The sequence below is a fragment of the Alexandromys fortis genome, unplaced genomic scaffold (assembly GCF_014885135.2).
Source record: "Alexandromys fortis isolate MF-2015 unplaced genomic scaffold, M_Fortis_MF-2015_v1.1 scaffold_11, whole genome shotgun sequence".
NCBI classification, from domain to species: Eukaryota; Metazoa; Chordata; class Mammalia; order Rodentia; family Cricetidae; genus Alexandromys; species Alexandromys fortis.
Window position 1 is genome coordinate 18,514,980 of NW_026067912.1, and position 17,795 is coordinate 18,532,774.

Sequence of the window (17,795 nt, forward strand, 5' to 3'; positions counted from 1 at the left end):
CCCACACAGTTGTGACCAAGCAGACAGGAGTACACAGACATACATCCAATATTGATGGAGACCACTAAACAGAGCCAAAGGAATCAATATTTTTAGTGACTAGTTTATTTAAAAGGAAATTATTTTAATACAATAGGTAATAATTTAACTAAGTCTCATTTTTCAAAGATGTTATGAAAACAATTTTCTCTGTCAAAAATCAGGTGCTCGTAGGTATGTGAATTAATATCCTGGTATTTGACTTGGTTCCATTGGTCCTCCTGTATGTTTTTATGTCTGTTTTCAGTACTGTAGATCTTTAGTAGAGTTTGTAGTCAGGAATTGTGATGCCTCCAGAAGTTCTTCTATCGTACAGGATTGTTTTGGCTATCCTGGAAGCTGACACACTGTCGAAATGCAGATGAGGAGTATGATGTTCATGCTGTATTTTGTTTACCTTTCATCAGATAGTTTAGAATAAAACCGGATTTATGGCAAATTTTTAAGAACTTCTGATGTGAAGAAAGTTGGAGTGAGCAGCTACAGAATCTTCTCAGTAGAAGCCACAGGACCAGTACCTTCTATAGCACAGTGGGCTACAGCAGCCATAACCATAGCCACCATAGCCACAGCCATAGCCTAGGCCACCATAGCCATAGCCCAGGCCTCCATAGTATCCGCCATAGTAACACATGGTGTCAGGAGTGGGGTATTTAGAGGATAATAAGCTGTAGGGTCCTTGAGTCTGGATGTCCCCATCTGCCCAGGGACCTTTTATACACCTGGGTTGTTCCTGGGAAAAAACCACAGGCATTATAGAGTCACATGTCTGTGCACTGTGCTTCAGAAACATCACGAGTTCCATCATTTACTGGATACACAAGGCTGCATAGCTGAGATGACTGTGCTCCTATGTCAGAATTCCAGTCAAATCATGGGACTTTAAGGTGGAGGTGGACATGGGAGAAATCAGAGTTGGGGGGGGGAGGTGGGAATGAGGTAAATACAGTATCTATTTATGAAATTCTCAAAAGACAAATGATTTAAATTTATTCTAAAGAAATAAAGTCCTTCTTGATTTCTCACCACTCTATTCTGTATTTATTCGAGTGAATTTGTGTGGCCTGATTTTATTATGTGATACAAATCAACTTACAAGGAGCTAAGATAATTAACTCCTTTTAACCCTTTTTTTGATATACGGAAGGGCAGTTCCATTACTGCACTTTGAAAAAAAATACTTCCATTAAATATAGACCTATCCTTTGGGATATCTCTTCCCTAATTGCAATGAAAGAGGCTTATCTTTTAAGAACAAGAAATTAAATTTTAATATAATGAAATTTTTGTTGCTGTAATTTGTTCACATATGCTTCCATAAGTCATAGACGTATATGTTCTATGATCAATTTAGGTATCACTCTCCCATCTAACTTTTATTTGTTGCTTCATACAGATTACCATTAGGCTGCCAGTCATTTTCCTGTGCAGAAGACTTTCAGTGATTCCTCACAGAGATGAATGCATTGTTAATAGAGTTTTTAAAAAAACGGTTAAAAAAGAGATGATTTTGTCTATTTTTGGAAGATAATGGCCTAATCAATATAAACAAATGTATATGCAAACGTGTGTGGGGTGACTTATTTGATTTATCAAATCTACTGTTGCTTAAATTGACTAAGGAAGCTTGGGAATCGCATTATAACTTCCACGGGAATCGAAATACATAGCTGTTAGAGATATATAAACAAAGTGATTTTTGTAACATATTTAAAAAGGAACAGTTGCCAAAGTTCATGTAATGTTTACTAATAGGAATGAAATAATTTAACATCTGCCACCCTTCTAGCTCTGAGTCTCTCTCAGAAGCCTGTCACAGAGGAATCATCCACAGATACTCCCAGCAGGTAATTGGAGGCTGCAGCTACCTGTCAGTAGGCACACATGGGAGAAAGGAAAAGGAGGGGAAGTGGAAACTGTCAACAGAGAATACAGTATTTAGACACTTCAAACACATCATATTACTACTTTTGTTTCACAAAGCAGAATGCTTCTGATTTCTGGGCCTATGAATCTTAGGCTTGGACCATTTCGTGACTGAATTTATAATATTTGTGACATTATGACATTATTCAAATTGGATATGCACATATAAAACTCACTAATGGTAACATTTTTTTCTATTCTAACAAATATTTAACTAGAGAGGAATCAGAGACATAAGTGTAAAAAATAATACTAATGATTTTTTTCTATTGGAATATCCAATTATAACAGAACTATATGTTTAAAATATTATACTCTTTATTCAACAGATTTTCTTCATGAAAATCAATTAATCATAAATTACTGGGTTTACAATATTATACACACACACACACGGGATTGAATTCTAAGACAGTAGTATGTGTATTGTTCTAATTCTAAACTTGCAAGATATCAACCCTTGTAGTTTGTACTGTTTTATAGCCGAGAGCTGCAAAGCCTCTGACTTTACTACTTTTCACCATTGTCTCAGCTGTTGTTTATCTTAAATATTCAAAAAAATTTTAAAGTCATATTCAACATTCCTGCAATACCAGCTAAGATTATAGAATAGATTTATTGAAACTGCTGATCATCTGAGGACTCCTACAGCTTACCAATATTAAAGTTTGCCATATGCAAGCAAAAGATTGAATCTCTTTCAGCATTATTTTATACTTTTTACTTCTCTCATTAAATGTTTTCTTTATTATTTTTGCATTAAATTAATATACAGGTTATCCACTGTTAATGTACAACATAAAATAAATACTTCTATATTCATCCTGAAAAGAAAGTATATGCACTAAAAGAAGAATATGGAAAATAATATTACTTAGGAGACACCAGACCTTGCATAATAGGAAACTTACATCTCTAAATAAATATTGCTTACTCACGGAAACTACAGTCTATCTACTCTTGCACCGGGTCATAGCTTGACCCTTGTTCTCTTTCTTTAACATGCCACTGCTGAAGATATCTGAACAGGCCAATAAAGGCACCAGACCCATGCAGGGGAAGCTGGGGAAATCTCTTATCAGTTATTTGTATTAGAATTGAGACATGATCAATACCTCAGTCTTGAACAGAGCAGACAACAATGTGGATTTCAAATTTAAAAAGTTATTTATTTACACAAGGGAAGACACCCATTTAAGGGATCATTAACAAACAAGTACATGGAAAATTCCATAGTTCAAAATAAAGTAACCAAGATACCAACTAGCAAGGTACTGCCTAACAAATTTCAAGGTGAAAAAGAGATGGCAGTAAAACAACAAAGGACTTACAGACATTCTACATTAAATATTCATGGGTAGTGCTTATCTAGAGGACATAATTATTTACATATTAATGATGGATAGATATTTTGTTAGCTTTGTAGCTACTCTAATGTCTCTGGTCATGAACTCCTCACAGAGACACTAATAAATCCCAAATGCTCATACTGCTGTGGAATGAAAAGTCTATAACAAAATAGAGTAAAAAGCTCAAGGACAAAGTGCCTCCCATGAATACTTGTCATAGACATTAAACTAACAAAAGCATAGTGTTTCATGGTTGGACATTCATATATCACAAACTTTCCTGTTAAAGATATCTGCTTGGGTTTTTGGAATCCTGACATAATGTCAAAAGGATGCTTAACTATGAAAGCATCTGTGTCCCTAATAAACTGTGCGTCCTAAAAGTTTAAAATATGAATTAATGTCAAGCATGAAGCTAACACCTTCCTGTGGCTTGCCCTTCCCACCATGTAAATTGTTGAAAAATTATGGGCAGCTGGTGACATTCACAAAGAGGAAAATGCAGTCTGCTCAATTGAACCCTTCCACGTTCAAAGCCATTAACTATTTATGGCTGCTATTATGGTGCCCTGTATTATGGCTATGGCAAGTATGGATACAGCTGCTGTCCCCATGTTGCTGCTGGAGTTACTAGTCCTACAGATTCTATTGAGTCTAGAGCTGATCGCCCTGTAGAACTCCTTCTCCTCCTACTTCCTACATTTTCAAAATGTTTGTCCATGACATAAATAATTTATTTGTCTTGCAGAACTGTAAAAATAAGAACATCATGCTGCTGTTTAATCTTTCAATGTGTCAGACTTAGCAAGCTTCACATATGGGATTTAAACATGAATAAAGCATGTTTTATTTGAGGAGTTATTACTTTGGCATTTGTTAAAAATAAATATTTTCGAAGAGATAATTTTCTTTCCATTACTTAATTTTTTTGCAAAGCATGCAGCTTGTATGTCCAGTTTTCTCTGTTGTTTAAGGTCCATTTCTCTTTATGTGTATTTTCATGATTATGTGAAGGGACTGGTTGAAGTCTTGGATGAATATGTATTAAGGACATGAGCACACCCAAGTCAAGGATACCAATGCTTCAGACCCATAGGAATGGCAAAGGCTCCCTGGGTCAAGCTCAGAGAAATGATAAGAACTTCTATTGCCACAAGAACAGATACTGACAGTGTGTGCAGAAAGCACCTCTATTGCCTGCTGCTGGACACCGTTCCCCACTAAGATTGTCTAACCTACCTCCTTTCTCATGATGTCTCTGATGCCTTCAGCTGGAGACTGGTCCCCACCGAGATGACCTAAGCTGCCTCTTTCTCTTCCATGCTAGCTCAGCACCTGTTGTTGAGTTTCAGAGAACATGTCCCACCTGATCCCAGATCTTCTGTATGTGTGACTCTGTAAGCCTTTCATGGCTTCAATCTTGTCCCACCTCAGTTAAGTCAATCCTAAACCTTGCAAGTCATAGCACTCAGGAGCAGATTTTTCTAGAAATAAGTGCACATATGTATAGAATGCATATTTTATTCTAATGTATGGAATCAATTTATGTGACAGGTAATGAGGTGAACTCATTTCATCACCACATAGCAGAAAGCTCAGCTCGAGCGTGGCTTGTCCTTCATTCAACCTTCCTGTCACTCTATAAAAAGTGATGTTGTTTGATTTATATACATCACTTTATTTAGATAACTCCCTTCAGTTAAAAGTAGATTAATGCATAAATTATTTTGAGTCTAATGTGAAAACACTGATATCTTTTCACTAAGATAAAGAGAAAGACTACCTGCAGGATATTTTGCATGTCTTACTCATAACTCATTATGACCTTTATATTCCCATCATTTCTTCTTCAACCACCCGATCACAAGTCAGGCAGAATGACATGCAAATTATTGTAGTTGAATATATACCATGCTTGTCTTTCTGGGTCTGGGTTCCCTCACTCAGGATGGATTTTTCTAGTTTCATCCATTTGCCTGAAAATTTCAAGATGTCCTTGTTTTACTTCTGAATAAAACTTTATTGTGTAAATGTACCACATTTTCTTTATCCATTCTTTAGTTAATGGGCATCTAGGTTGTTTCCAAGTTCTGGCTATTACAAATAATGCTGCTATGAACATAACTGAGCAAATATCCTTGTGGTATGGTTGTGCATTGTTTAGGTAAATGCCCAAGAGTGGTATTGCTAGGTCTTGAAGGAGATTGATACACAATTTTCTGAGAAACAGCCGTACTGATTCCAAAGTGGCTGTATAAGTTTGCACTCCCATTAGGAATGGAGGAGTGTTTCCCATACTCCACATGACCCAACCTAGAGGGAATTCACAGACTGTGGACTGACAGCTAGGAACCTGCATGGGATCAAACTAGACCCTCTGAATGTGGGTATCAGTTATGTGGCTAAATCTGTTAGGGAAGGGTAATGGTAGTAAGAGCAGGACCTATCCCAGGTGCATGAAATAATTTTTTTAGAGCCCATTCCCTATGGTGGGATACCATGCTCAGCCTTGGTACTGACAGGAGGGGCTTGGTCTTGCCTCAAGTTGGTATGCCAGACCTTGTTAACTCCACAAAGAAGGACTTAGTCCCTTTGAGGAGTGGATGAGAATGATAAGGGGAAAGTGGGGAAGGGGAGGGGAACGGGAGGGGGAATTGAGTTGATATGTAAAATAAAAAGTGAATTTTTTAATGAAAAAAGAAAAAAAATATAGTTTTTTAAATGAACAACTTTAAACACACTTTTTCTAATTGCTGGTTTAGATTTTCTGTGAATAAGTATCTTTCAGTACCTAAATCTTGTATCTCTGTTACCAAATGAGAGAAGAAAAAATGAAAAGTAGAACAAATTCTCTCTTCTTAGAAAGTAATTACAGCAAAACAAAAGCAACCACAAACAAACAGGAACTTCAGAAAATAAGGCTGTGTTGGAGGAGTCCCCAACCACACAATTAGAAAGTCAATGTGATGCCTCTATGAAATTCACATGAGGGACAGTTACATTTATAATTTTGTGATACATGGTTACATGGGTCACATGATGGAAGTAGTAGACTGGGGAGAGATATAACAGTGAAATGAACAATAGATGCTATAAGTGAAAAAACTGGAGAATGGTGACAGAGAGAACTTGTAAATTATTTTATATATCTAAACCTTTCTTTGCTGATATATACATATTAACATAAACTTAAACTGAGCCAAATATTTTAAAGGAAAAGACTAAAGTCAATGTCTATTAATAAGCTCTATCTTAATAGCTTGTATAAAATACCCTTTGTAACTCTGGACATCTATCAAAACATCTATGATGGTTCCATATACTAAGGTTTTAAATGATACGCAACTGATAATTATCACCAGAGATATATATGATATAAGTATATGGGTATATAAGAGATAGACAGATGATAGATAGATAGATAGATAGATAGATAGATAGATAGATAGATGATAGATATTAGATAGATAGATAGATAGATAGATAGATAGATAGATAGATGATAGATAGATAGATAGATAGATAGATAGATAGATAGATAGATCTTGTCTGTTTCTTTAGAATAACACAGACTAATTCACACAATTCTAGCATCATTGTCCTTTGCAAGTGTCCCATTTCTTTAGTTAACAGAGCCTGTGCAATTACACAGCAGATCTGGGAAGTTCCACTCTGTCTGTCTTCTGTCATTCTGTACTGGTTAGAATCCTGCCGCGAATGAAGTCCAGAATAGTTTCATATCCATGTTAGTGGTCAGCCTTAAAGCACAGAACCTGCGTTAGCTGTTCTTCTTTACATTATAAATCTTGAGATCATCATGTCTCTGGTAGAGTGTGTTCTCAGGATTGCTAATTTCACTTCTTTTTCCATAAGCAGAGAAAAAATGGAGGTTTTGGTCAAGATAGTGCCTATGTATCAGGAGGTTTACTGTTCCATGACTTAGAAGACACGAAGGCAAATGTCCTACCTTCAAAGAGCTTAGAGCCTAGAAAAGCAGATAAAAATAGTGGCCAAAAAATATAGTGACACTTTGTTATTGGTCATTTTACAAAGGCATGGAGACTTCAGCCTTATCACTAGAACCACATTGTTTAATGTGTGCGCATATTTCATGTTTGCATATGTGGTTGCAGGCACATGCACACCCTGGCACGTGTATGAAGATCAGAAGAAAACATCGAGTATTAGTCTTCACCTTCTAGGTTAGTTAAGGCAAGTTCTCTTGTTAACAACAAGGTACATCAGGAGAGCTGGCCCGATAGCTTCTGAGGACTCTATGCTTTCTGCTTCCCGTCTCCCTAGAGCAGAGCAGAGATTACTAACAAGTGCACCATGTTGGGTTTTTTTTTTAAAGATTTGTTTAATTTTTTATATATTGGGGTTTTGCTTGCATGTATGTCTGTGTGAGGATGCCATATCCGCTGAGACTGGAGTTACAGAAAGTTGTGAAATGCCATGTGGGTGCTGGGAATTGAACCAGGTCCTTTGGAAGAATGGCCAGGGCTCTTAACCACTGAGTCATCACTCCAGCCCCGCCATGTCCAGTTTTATGTAGGTGCCCACTGAGTCTGCTCCTCAGCTTACAATGTAATGAAGTTGAAAAATACCTGATAGGAAGTGATAGTTATACTAACAGCATTACTTTGGTTAAGTTTATATTGAAGTCTTCAGAATGTGGTGGGATGGGAAGAAAGGGTCCTTGCAGATCTAATTATATTCATAGGGAAAAAAGTGTAATATCCCCTAATACAACATGACCAGGGTTCTCATAAGAAGGGAAACTTGGGCAGAAATGTATAGAAAAGGAGTATCCTATGCAATGCAGGGTAAAGGTGACCATCGTCAGGGAAAGAAGAGAAGCCTTCTGGAAAATAAACCAAACTGCTAACATCTCAGACTTCCAGACTTCAAACTCTAGTAAGGTAAATACTAATGGTTTAGGATGCCCAGTTTCTGGAACTTTGCTACACTGGCCCTAGAAAAGGAATGCAAAAGTCAAGTGTGAGAGAAACATGTTGATCAGCAGTAGAAGACATAGACAAATGAGAGAGCCACCATCAAGGCGACATCATCCTGGCTTGATGGCTGGCCATGATTCAAAGGGAAAGCATGAGAGATGTGAGCCCGTTAGGGTTATGGATGCAGTGAGCTAGAAAGTGGCTACCCACTTTGCCACACGGGCACAAAACTTCTTTATGGTATGTATGTCTTTAAAGGTGCTCCCAAAGACAGACTCCCCCATCAACAGTTAGAGTGCCTTCTTCTCCCCAAGTCTGAGCCTGAAGCTGCCCCTGTGATTTGCTCTGAACAGTAGGATGAACTAGAGGCAATCTCCTATGAGCACCAATGCAAGCTTCCTGAGACCTCCCTCATTCTTCCTGTTCTTCTTAGGAATCCTGCGATCGCTACCATCGAGTAAGCTAGAGCTAACTTTTGAACGATGGATACTGGGCCCACAGATCAGTTAGCCCCATCCCCTATCAGTAGCCAGTCATCTGCCACCACAGGCAAAATTACCAGCTGCTGGCTGACCGCAGACTCAAATGAACCAACCCAGGTGACCTCAACCCACGTTCTTGATACATATGATTATGCGTATGTACACTGACACACAGATGTTGTTGGAGACTAGTCTTGGGGTGACTTCTAGTATACAGCAAAAAGTAACGGCACTGTAGGACGAATATTGTTGCCTTCTACCCAAATAAGTAATTCAAGAACAAAGCAATGTGGATAGAAATTCTGCCTTCAACATCCTGCGTAACAACTGTCAATGAGACTGTTGAGCACTTTGCTGGTTACATAATCCTGACACACGCACGAGAGAAGGCTTACCTGTATACAAATCTGAAAGACTGTGAGGTGGCTGATTTCCATGCATGGGAGGTTCCTATAAATGAATATGGACAAAATGAAGGGGGAATCAATTCATAGTGAGAACTAGGAATGATCAACATTTCAGATCAGATCAAGCAAGACAGTTAAGAAAGGAGAGAAGACACAGTGATAGATAGAAGCACCACAGAGGAAAAACAGGTTATTCTTGGCAGAGTCAAATTATTGATACCTCAAAAAAATATAGGGCTAAGTCAAGCATGGTACTTCTTTTCTTTAATTCCAGCACTCCAGAGGCAGAAGCAAGCAGAGCTCTGTAAGTTCCAGGCCAGCCCAGACTACACAATGAAACCCTATCTAAAAAAATAAGATGGGGAGGCTAATAAAATTCCAACATTTGTGGTTGAGGAGATGGCTTGAGCTTGCCATAGAAGCCTGATAACCTGATTTCTGATCTCTGGACCCTACATTTCAAAACAAAACAAAAACACATCTAGTATCTGTCCCTCCAGGTCTCTTATACTGAGATGGGGGATGAGAGTACTGTGGAGCAGCTGTCCTGGATACACAGTGCAGCAACAAACAGAATGACTCTGCCTCTAACTAAAGAGGAAGGCAGAGAACTAACTTCTGAAAGCTGCCCCCCAACCTCCACAAGCATGCTAAGACATGTGTAGTGTCTCTCTCTCTCTCTCTCTCTCTCTCTCTCTCTCTCTCTCTCTCTCTCTCTCTCTCACACACACACACACACACACACACACACATACCACATCACACAAATATTTAAGAAGAAAAGAATCCCAACATTTATGANTAGATAGATAGATAGATAGATAGATAGATAGATAGATAGATAGATGATAGATAGATAGATAGATAGATAGATAGATAGATAGATAGATAGATGATTGATAGATACATAGATTATAGGTAGATGATAGAAAGATGTATGCACATTTCACTCAATTCATTGTCATAGCTATGTGTTCAACGACTACGAGAGCAAAAGGAAATAAGAGGGAGAGAGAGCTTCATCATATCTATGCATTTGTGACTAATTTCATATTCAAAGAAAACAAAGTCTACCACAGACGGAGATGGTATCTGGAGAAATGTGATACTCAGCCACTGTAGAGTAAGAGGGAGAGGTGCTGCTTAAGAGGTCCTCTGACATCTACCCTTATGTAAATTATACCTCATCTGTATAGATATCTCTATTTTACTGTCAAACTTATTATACTACATTTTTTATGAGACAGCATCACTCTGTAGCTCAGCTTGGCCAAGAACTATGCAGCTCAGGACAGTCTCAAATCTTCTAGCAGCAGCTCCCGCCTCAGCCTCCCGAAGGCAAAGCAGAGAGGAGCAGCAGTGTTGAGAGGAGGCTGCTGTGGGAGAGGGAGGTGTGAGAGGTGAGGAAGGCGTGTGAGAGGAGGATGGGAGAATGAATGAGAGAGAGCGGGTAAACAATGAATGACTGGGATAGAAGAAACACAAGTGGATGAATGAGTGTGAGAAAGAGCTGCTACTACAGAGGAGCTGTGCCTAAGAATTGTGTAAAGTGTTGTAAGGTGGGAGGATATGTAAATGAGATGGATAGCTATGGCAGTGTGGAAATTCGTTACTGTTTGTAGGCAAGGAAGATGAAACGGTATAGAAAAGAGATACAAAGGAGAAATGTAGGAATAGAAAGATGTGCAGTCATGTGGGAAGATGATACATTGTAATTGAATATTGAAATATGTAACTGGGCAGGAGAGGAAGGTTCTATGATAAGAGAGACTGTCAAGAAGAAAGACTATTTAGGTTAAAGTAAAGGAGAAAATCAGGAAAGTGTGTGCTTGTTCCTTTTTTCTTAGGTTAACATCAGAAAGCATGAGTTTCCTTGTTTACCCCTCAGATAGAAAAGCCTAGTCCCTACTGCCTTTGCGGATTTTCTCACATACTCCGGTGCTGACTTCTGGGGACTGGTCCCCAAATAGTCAGCAATAATCATTGAGTTCAAGATAAATCTGAATTATGCATATGTAAGATGTACAGAGCCACTGAGTTAACAATAGCAACCATAAGATTCAGAAAATAAATTCTTCAAGATACATGTACACTAAATGAACAAAACAATAAAGACGCTCTTCCTATAGAATGTTACAAAATAAATGAATAATGGACTTCCTGCAGGGCAGAGAATCTGGACTGCTCTTCATTCTCGAGAGGGAGGGGGAATGGAGGGGGGAGGGGGAAGGGGGCGATTGTGGGAGGAGGGGAAGGGAAATGGGAAACGGGGAGGAGGCGGAAATTTTTTTTCAACAACTAAAACAAAAGTAAACAAAAAAAGAAATAAAAAATAAAAACATAAAAATATTTTACTTATTTAAATTGTATCGCAGAGTACATTTATAAATATTTAATAAGGTCCGTATAAAATGAGACAGTCTTAAAAATAGAACCAGGATAGAATTAGAGTCCCATGGTTTGACCTTGGGACCCTGACATAGGAGCACAATTATCTTGGTTATGCAGTCTTGTCTGTCCAGTACATCATGACATCGTGATGTTTTCTCAAGCATGGTAAAGAGATGTATGATGCCACAATACCTGTGGTTTGCCCCAGCAACAACCCAGGTGTATAAAAGGCCCTGGGCAGATAGGGATACCCAGACTCGAGGAACCTACTGCTTATCTTCTCTGACACCATGTGTTACTATGGCAGCTACTATGGAGGCCTGGGCTACGGCTATGGTGGCCTAGGCTATGGCTATGGCTGTGGCTATGGTGGCTATGGTGGCTATGGTGGCTATGGTTATGGTTGTTACCGCCCACTGTGCTATAGAAGGTACTGGTCCTGCGGCTTCTACTGAGGAGATTCTATAACTTCTCATTCCAAATTTCTTCACCTCAGATGTTCTTAAGCATCTTCATAAATTCCAACCTCATGATTCACTATTTGAGAAAAAAGAAATGAAACAACATGGCTACCAAATTCCTTAGTTTCAATTTGAAGGGATTAATATTTGAAGAAAGCTATTCTTTGTTGCCATAATGCCTGAGAAAGAATGATCCCCTTGCATTCTTACCTTTTCCCTGAACATATATGTGTTTAAATAAACTTTTTTTTCTTGAAATATCATTTTCTAAATGTTGAATGTATGTTTATGCATTTATATCTGATGGGTTACATATGTGTAATTGTGTATAAATGGGAGAGGGGTTGAGAGAAAGAAAGAGAGAGAGAAAGGGGAGAGAGGAAAGGGGAGGGAGAGAGAGGGAGGGAAGGGGAGGAGGCAAGAGGAATGGGGAGGGAGAGAAAACAAATGAAAGAGAGGAAGGAAGGAGGATAAAGGGAAAGAAAGAAAAAGAAAAGAAAGAAAGAAGGGAGGGAGGGTGGGAGGGAGGAAGGGAGGGAAGAGGTAAGGGCAAAAGATACAGAGGGAAGGGAGAGAGTAAGAGGGAGGGAAGGGGAGCAAACAAGAGTGAGAGAAAGGGAGGAAGCAAAGAAGGAAGGAAGGGGAGAGAATAAGGAGGAAGGAAGAGAAAAAAGAATAAAAGAGAGAGGAAGGAAGGAAGGAAGGAAGGAAGGAAGGAAGGAAGGAAGGAAGGAAGGAAGGAGATAGAGAAGAGTGAGAGAAAGAAAGAGATAGAAAAAGAAAGAGAGAGACAGAGAAAGGGGAATGTTCTCTTTAAGCATTCTTCTATTGGTAGATTTTTTTTTAATATCTCCATAGTTTCACTAATGCTGAATGTCTCTAATAACAAACCTCTCTGTTTGCTAGTTAAATGTTACTTCTCCAAATATGTTTGGAATATCCAAAATGCCTTCCATGGCTGTCATATTATCCATCCTCACAGTGGACAGGCTTCCCTTGACTGCACAAGTTCCCTAACACCAGTATTCTTTCTAATGTCCATTTTATTAACAACTATAAAGAGCAATCTCATTGCAATTTTGACTTACAATTTTGAAAATGCCCCCTTGGCCATCTGTAGATTTTCTTCTGAACTGTGTTGGTAATGATTCTCTAACAATTATACCATTGGTGTATTTGTAGATATTCCATGTAATTTCAGTTATTGAATTCCCATTCTTTGTATAGAGCGGTGCATGGATTGCCCTGCTATTCCAAACCTCTTAGATGGGTACAAGCAGACGTTTCTATTTTCTGTTGCTTGTGCTTTTAAAGTCACAGCCAATCACTTATGAGACTGAGAAAAGAATTGTTTCCACTATGTATTCCTTTTTGCTACTAGTTCTTGGCAAATCTCATATGATATATTTGGATAAAAGTAATGTCTTTCCACATCTCTTCTCAGACCTCCTAATTTATGTCCAACCAGCACTGGGTCCCTTTTTTCTTAAACTAGTCTAGTCCAATTTAGGATGCCTATACCCTCACGGATGGGTAACCATCTCCTGGAGTGTGGTTGACCTACTCGGGGCCACAACCCTATAGAAGCTGACTCTTCACTGACTGGCAGATATCAAATAACAAAAGCTCCTGAGCTAAAAGTAGAAATTCATACCTACCTCACAACTTCAAATTGGAACTTTATTCTTATGCAAGCACTCACAGCTTCTGTGAGTTCATACATTGAACCCCTTTCTGTTTGGGAAAAATTTGTTTACTTATAGTCATGCATGGTCCCACAACTATATATATTCTATCCCTACTACCACTGTGTGTGTGTAAGTGTGTGACTCTCATTATGTGTACTTTGTCCAGTTTTTGACCTCAGAGTTAATATTCATTTACCAAAACTAGGTATGGCTCTGAGACAACTTGAGAGGTGCACTAATCTATGAGAATAACATTGGGACTTTGTTTAATACCAAGACTATTTAGCAAAACACTCCTAGTAGGTACTACCATAGGGCCTTTGACCTGTCTAACTTCAGACTCTGAGGCCTAGTAATGGTGCCATGTATGCATCCTTTGAAATAGAACTTAGATTCAATCCGAAAGTTGATTACACCCAAGGTCTTCAAGTCCCTATTACAGCTGTGCACATATATTGACAGACCAGTCATTTTCGAACCTTACAAAGTTCACAGTTGATTAAAACTGATAACGTATTTTATCTTCCAAAGTGTGCATGACAACTTGCAATTCTGAAAAAGCTGCATAGTAGGTATGAAGCTGCCGAGTCAGGACAAGCTTGATGCCTCCATGTTCAGCAACAGGATCTTACTGTCAGGTTCTGGAAGTAAGCAATAGCACTGAGAATTGCCAGTAATATTTTGAGGTCTATTGGAGCCTGCTGGTCAAGAGTTCCAAAAGAGGTAACCCATTCCAGGCAATGGGCTTTTTATTTGTAAGCCTGTGATATCTATTGTGGATATTGCTACCCTATTATAGGGTAACCCCATTTTGAATATGCATACACATGTATATGTAAATATAATATATAATACATATAAAATTTTTATATAAATATACATGTATACTATACATACATATACACATATGTGGAAGCTTATATAGTGGCAAGCAAGTATCCATACAGAATTCCTGTAAGGTTCTTAGTGTTAGTGATTCCTCTTTTCCTGCCTTCTCCCCCACAAACCTTTATAACTTTTCCTGTTCCATTATCATTTTTACTGCTTGATACCCCAGCATTTAATCTTAACTCCTTTAAGAGTACCCCCCCACATACACACACACACAGAGACAGAGACAGAGACAGAGAGAGAGACAGAGAGAGAGAGAAACATGTACATTGTCCCTTACTAATTTTTTGTCCTCTACAAAACTATATTAACAACATGGTACTGGCATTAAAAATAAATGCATTTGATCAATGAAATCTGAGAAAGTGTAATACTTGAACTTGGTGCCTCAGAGAAGTACTTCTGAGAGAGAACCACAATCGGACAGGGCTTAGGAGCACCAACATATAAAAATGACCCCATAAAGCTGAAGATTTCTGTAAGCAAAGAGCACCATCATTCAAGTAAAGAGAGGCCCTAAATTATGGAGGAAACTTTAACTTGTCTATATTGAAGAAAAGGTTAGTATCTAGAATACACAAAGAACTCAAAAACCTAACATTAAAAAAAAAAACAAATTACCAAAATTATTAAATAGAGGATGGAACTAAACAGATGCCACACAGTTATGAAATACAAATGCTTGAAAATCATTTTTAAAATATTCAGCATCATTAGTCCTCAGGGAAATGAAAATCAAAATGACTATGAAGTAACTTCTACCCACACGGCTAAGATGAAGAACACAGCTGACTGCAAATGCCGGCCTGGATTCAAGAAGAGAAACATTTGTTTGCATCCGGTGGGAGTGCAAAGTGCTGCAGCCACTGCGGAAATCAGTGTGGAGATTATTTTTTAAAACACACACACACAAAAAAAAACTAGAAATAGATCTAGTACATGACCCAGATATACCATGCTTGACCACAAACACAAAAGTCTCAGTATCATAGTATACTTTCTTATCCATGATCATTGCTACTCCATTCAACATACCCAAGGAACAGAGACAGCCCTGTTGTCCATCTACATAAAAGATCCCATTAAACCTGTGTTGCTTTTACACAATGGAACATAGTCCAGCTGTTAAGAAAAGTGAACTGTGACACTTGCACCTGAGTGGATGAAGCGAAAAGAGTAAACTAAGACCTAAAAGTCAAATGTCAAGTATTTTGTGGATGTTTGCTTTGATTCTTCAAATATGTATTCTGTTTGCAATACCCCATGGAATGTTACATTGGCTCTGTAGATTGAAGTCCTCATACATTCTTTTCATTAAAAAAATTTTATTTTATGTATGGTTTCGGATGCAGGCCACGTTCTTCATACCTCTATACATAAGACTGGCTTTGTTATTTAATGATCAAAACTTCTACCACTGACAGCATTTGTGTGTCCAAAGAATTTCAGGTTGGACACTGAGCATGAGAAAAAAATCTTCTCATGAAATTGTCCAGCAGCTACATTTGCCACGAAGCTACCGTGTTCACATTGATTTGTCTCTTTGTCAAACTCCCTGGCTGAACACTTAGCTGCATATATTTTATTTTAGAAAACATATATTTTGGCAAATATGCGAAAATAGACTTTCTGTGGGCATGTGCATGTGTAAATGTCTGTATGTATGTATGTATACATTTTTGTTGTATGGGAGTATGGTATAAGCACACAGGTGTCTGGGCAGATGAATGGATGTGTGTGCTTGCTAAATGAGCATATTGTGTAATCTCTTTTTCTACTTACTCTACACCCATGAAATGTGTTTCCGGTGGGACGTGGTGCCAGACTGACAATCAGTATGTCATAGTAATCCTCTTGTAAACTACAACACAACACTGGGGTGTGGGAATCTGAATAGACCTAACTTCTTACATGCCTTTGGGGGATTTTCAGCTATATTCTCATGCTGGCACAGAAAGTATTTCTCTACCCAACTATTAGTTAAACTCATCAAGCTGTGTATCTACAGTTTCTCAGCAAAGCTCATGTGACCATTATTTAAAAAAAAATTATATTGACCTTGGTTTACTCAAAAATACATAATGCCTTTCACAGTTTCGCCTTCAGGACCCTCACACGGGTACCGACAGTTTATAAACACTAAATGGTCTTATATTTGGGGTTGGTTTTACAACAGCATGCAATAAAGCAAAGTGCTTAGGAATAAATCCAAATACATCAATATAAGATGGCAGCTATCCACCAAGTAAAAAGACAACATAACCAATACTTAGCTTATGGTTCATGTGAAAGATTCAAAGAACATATTCCTCCAGGTAAGATTCATTCCAAAATAATGAAACAGAAGGGGAAACTGATCTTTCTGTGGTGGGATAATGAAAATGCAGCTTATGTAAAAAATAGAAAAATATTTATTTATATCATCTGAGAGAACCCTGTGATGTTCCATTAAACTGCGTGAAGAATTATGACTTTGAGACTTGAAAATTACATTAGATCAAATATTTGACTATAGGACCTGAGTTAAGAGTACAATAATCTTAGCTATGCAGCCTTGTCTGGCCAGTAAATCATGGAACTCGTGATGTTTCTGAAGCACAGTGCACAGACATGTGACTCTATAATGCCTGTGGTTTTCCCCCAGGAACAACCCAGGTGTATAAAAGGCTCTGGGCAGATGGGGACACCCAGGCTCAAGGACCCTACAGCTTATTATCCTCTATATACCCAACTCCTGACACCATGTGTTACTATGGCGGATACTATGGAGGCCTGGGCTATGGCTATGGTGGCCTAGGCTATGGCTGTGGCTACGGTGGCTATGGTGGCTATGGCGGCTATGGTGGCTATGGCGGCTATGGTGGCTATGGTTATGGCTGCTGTCGCCCACTGTGCTATAGAAGGTACTGGTCCTGTGGCTTCTACTGAGAAGATTCTGTAGCTGCTCACTCTTTCTTCACTTCAGGTGTACGTAAATCTTCATAAATCCCATAATTATGAATTATGAAATTCACAATTCAAACTATCTGAGTAATAACAGTTAAGTACAAGTCTACATATTATTCTTCCTTAATTTGCTTGCACATGTGCAGCAGCGATCTCGTCATCATAATGTTTTGTAAAATGTATCTCTCTGAGTCTATTATCATTCTATGAAAAGAAAAGCTTTTAAATAAAGTATTTTTTTAAAAAAATCAGTTTTC

The 17,795-nt window shown here is 38.3% G+C and overlaps 3 protein-coding genes across 3 annotated transcripts; 2 read left to right on the top strand and 1 right to left on the bottom strand.

The window, feature by feature from the left end:
* Positions 1-420: 420 nt before the first annotated feature.
* On the bottom strand, positions 421-673 carry LOC126499365 (keratin-associated protein 20-2-like). The gene has a single exon (XM_050138532.1). The coding sequence runs from the start codon at positions 671-673 to the stop codon at positions 533-535; it is 141 nt and encodes a 46-aa protein (XP_049994489.1). The 3' UTR covers positions 421-532.
* An 11,169-nt stretch (positions 674-11,842) lies between these two features.
* LOC126499359 (keratin-associated protein 20-2-like) lies at positions 11,843-12,007 on the top strand. Its single transcript, XM_050138516.1, has one exon. The coding sequence runs from the start codon at positions 11,843-11,845 to the stop codon at positions 12,005-12,007; it is 165 nt and encodes a 54-aa protein (XP_049994473.1).
* Positions 12,008-17,334: 5,327 nt separating this feature from the next.
* LOC126499357 (keratin-associated protein 20-2-like) lies at positions 17,335-17,520 on the top strand. Its single transcript, XM_050138515.1, has one exon. The coding sequence runs from the start codon at positions 17,335-17,337 to the stop codon at positions 17,518-17,520; it is 186 nt and encodes a 61-aa protein (XP_049994472.1).
* The last annotated feature ends 275 nt before the right edge of the window (positions 17,521-17,795 follow it).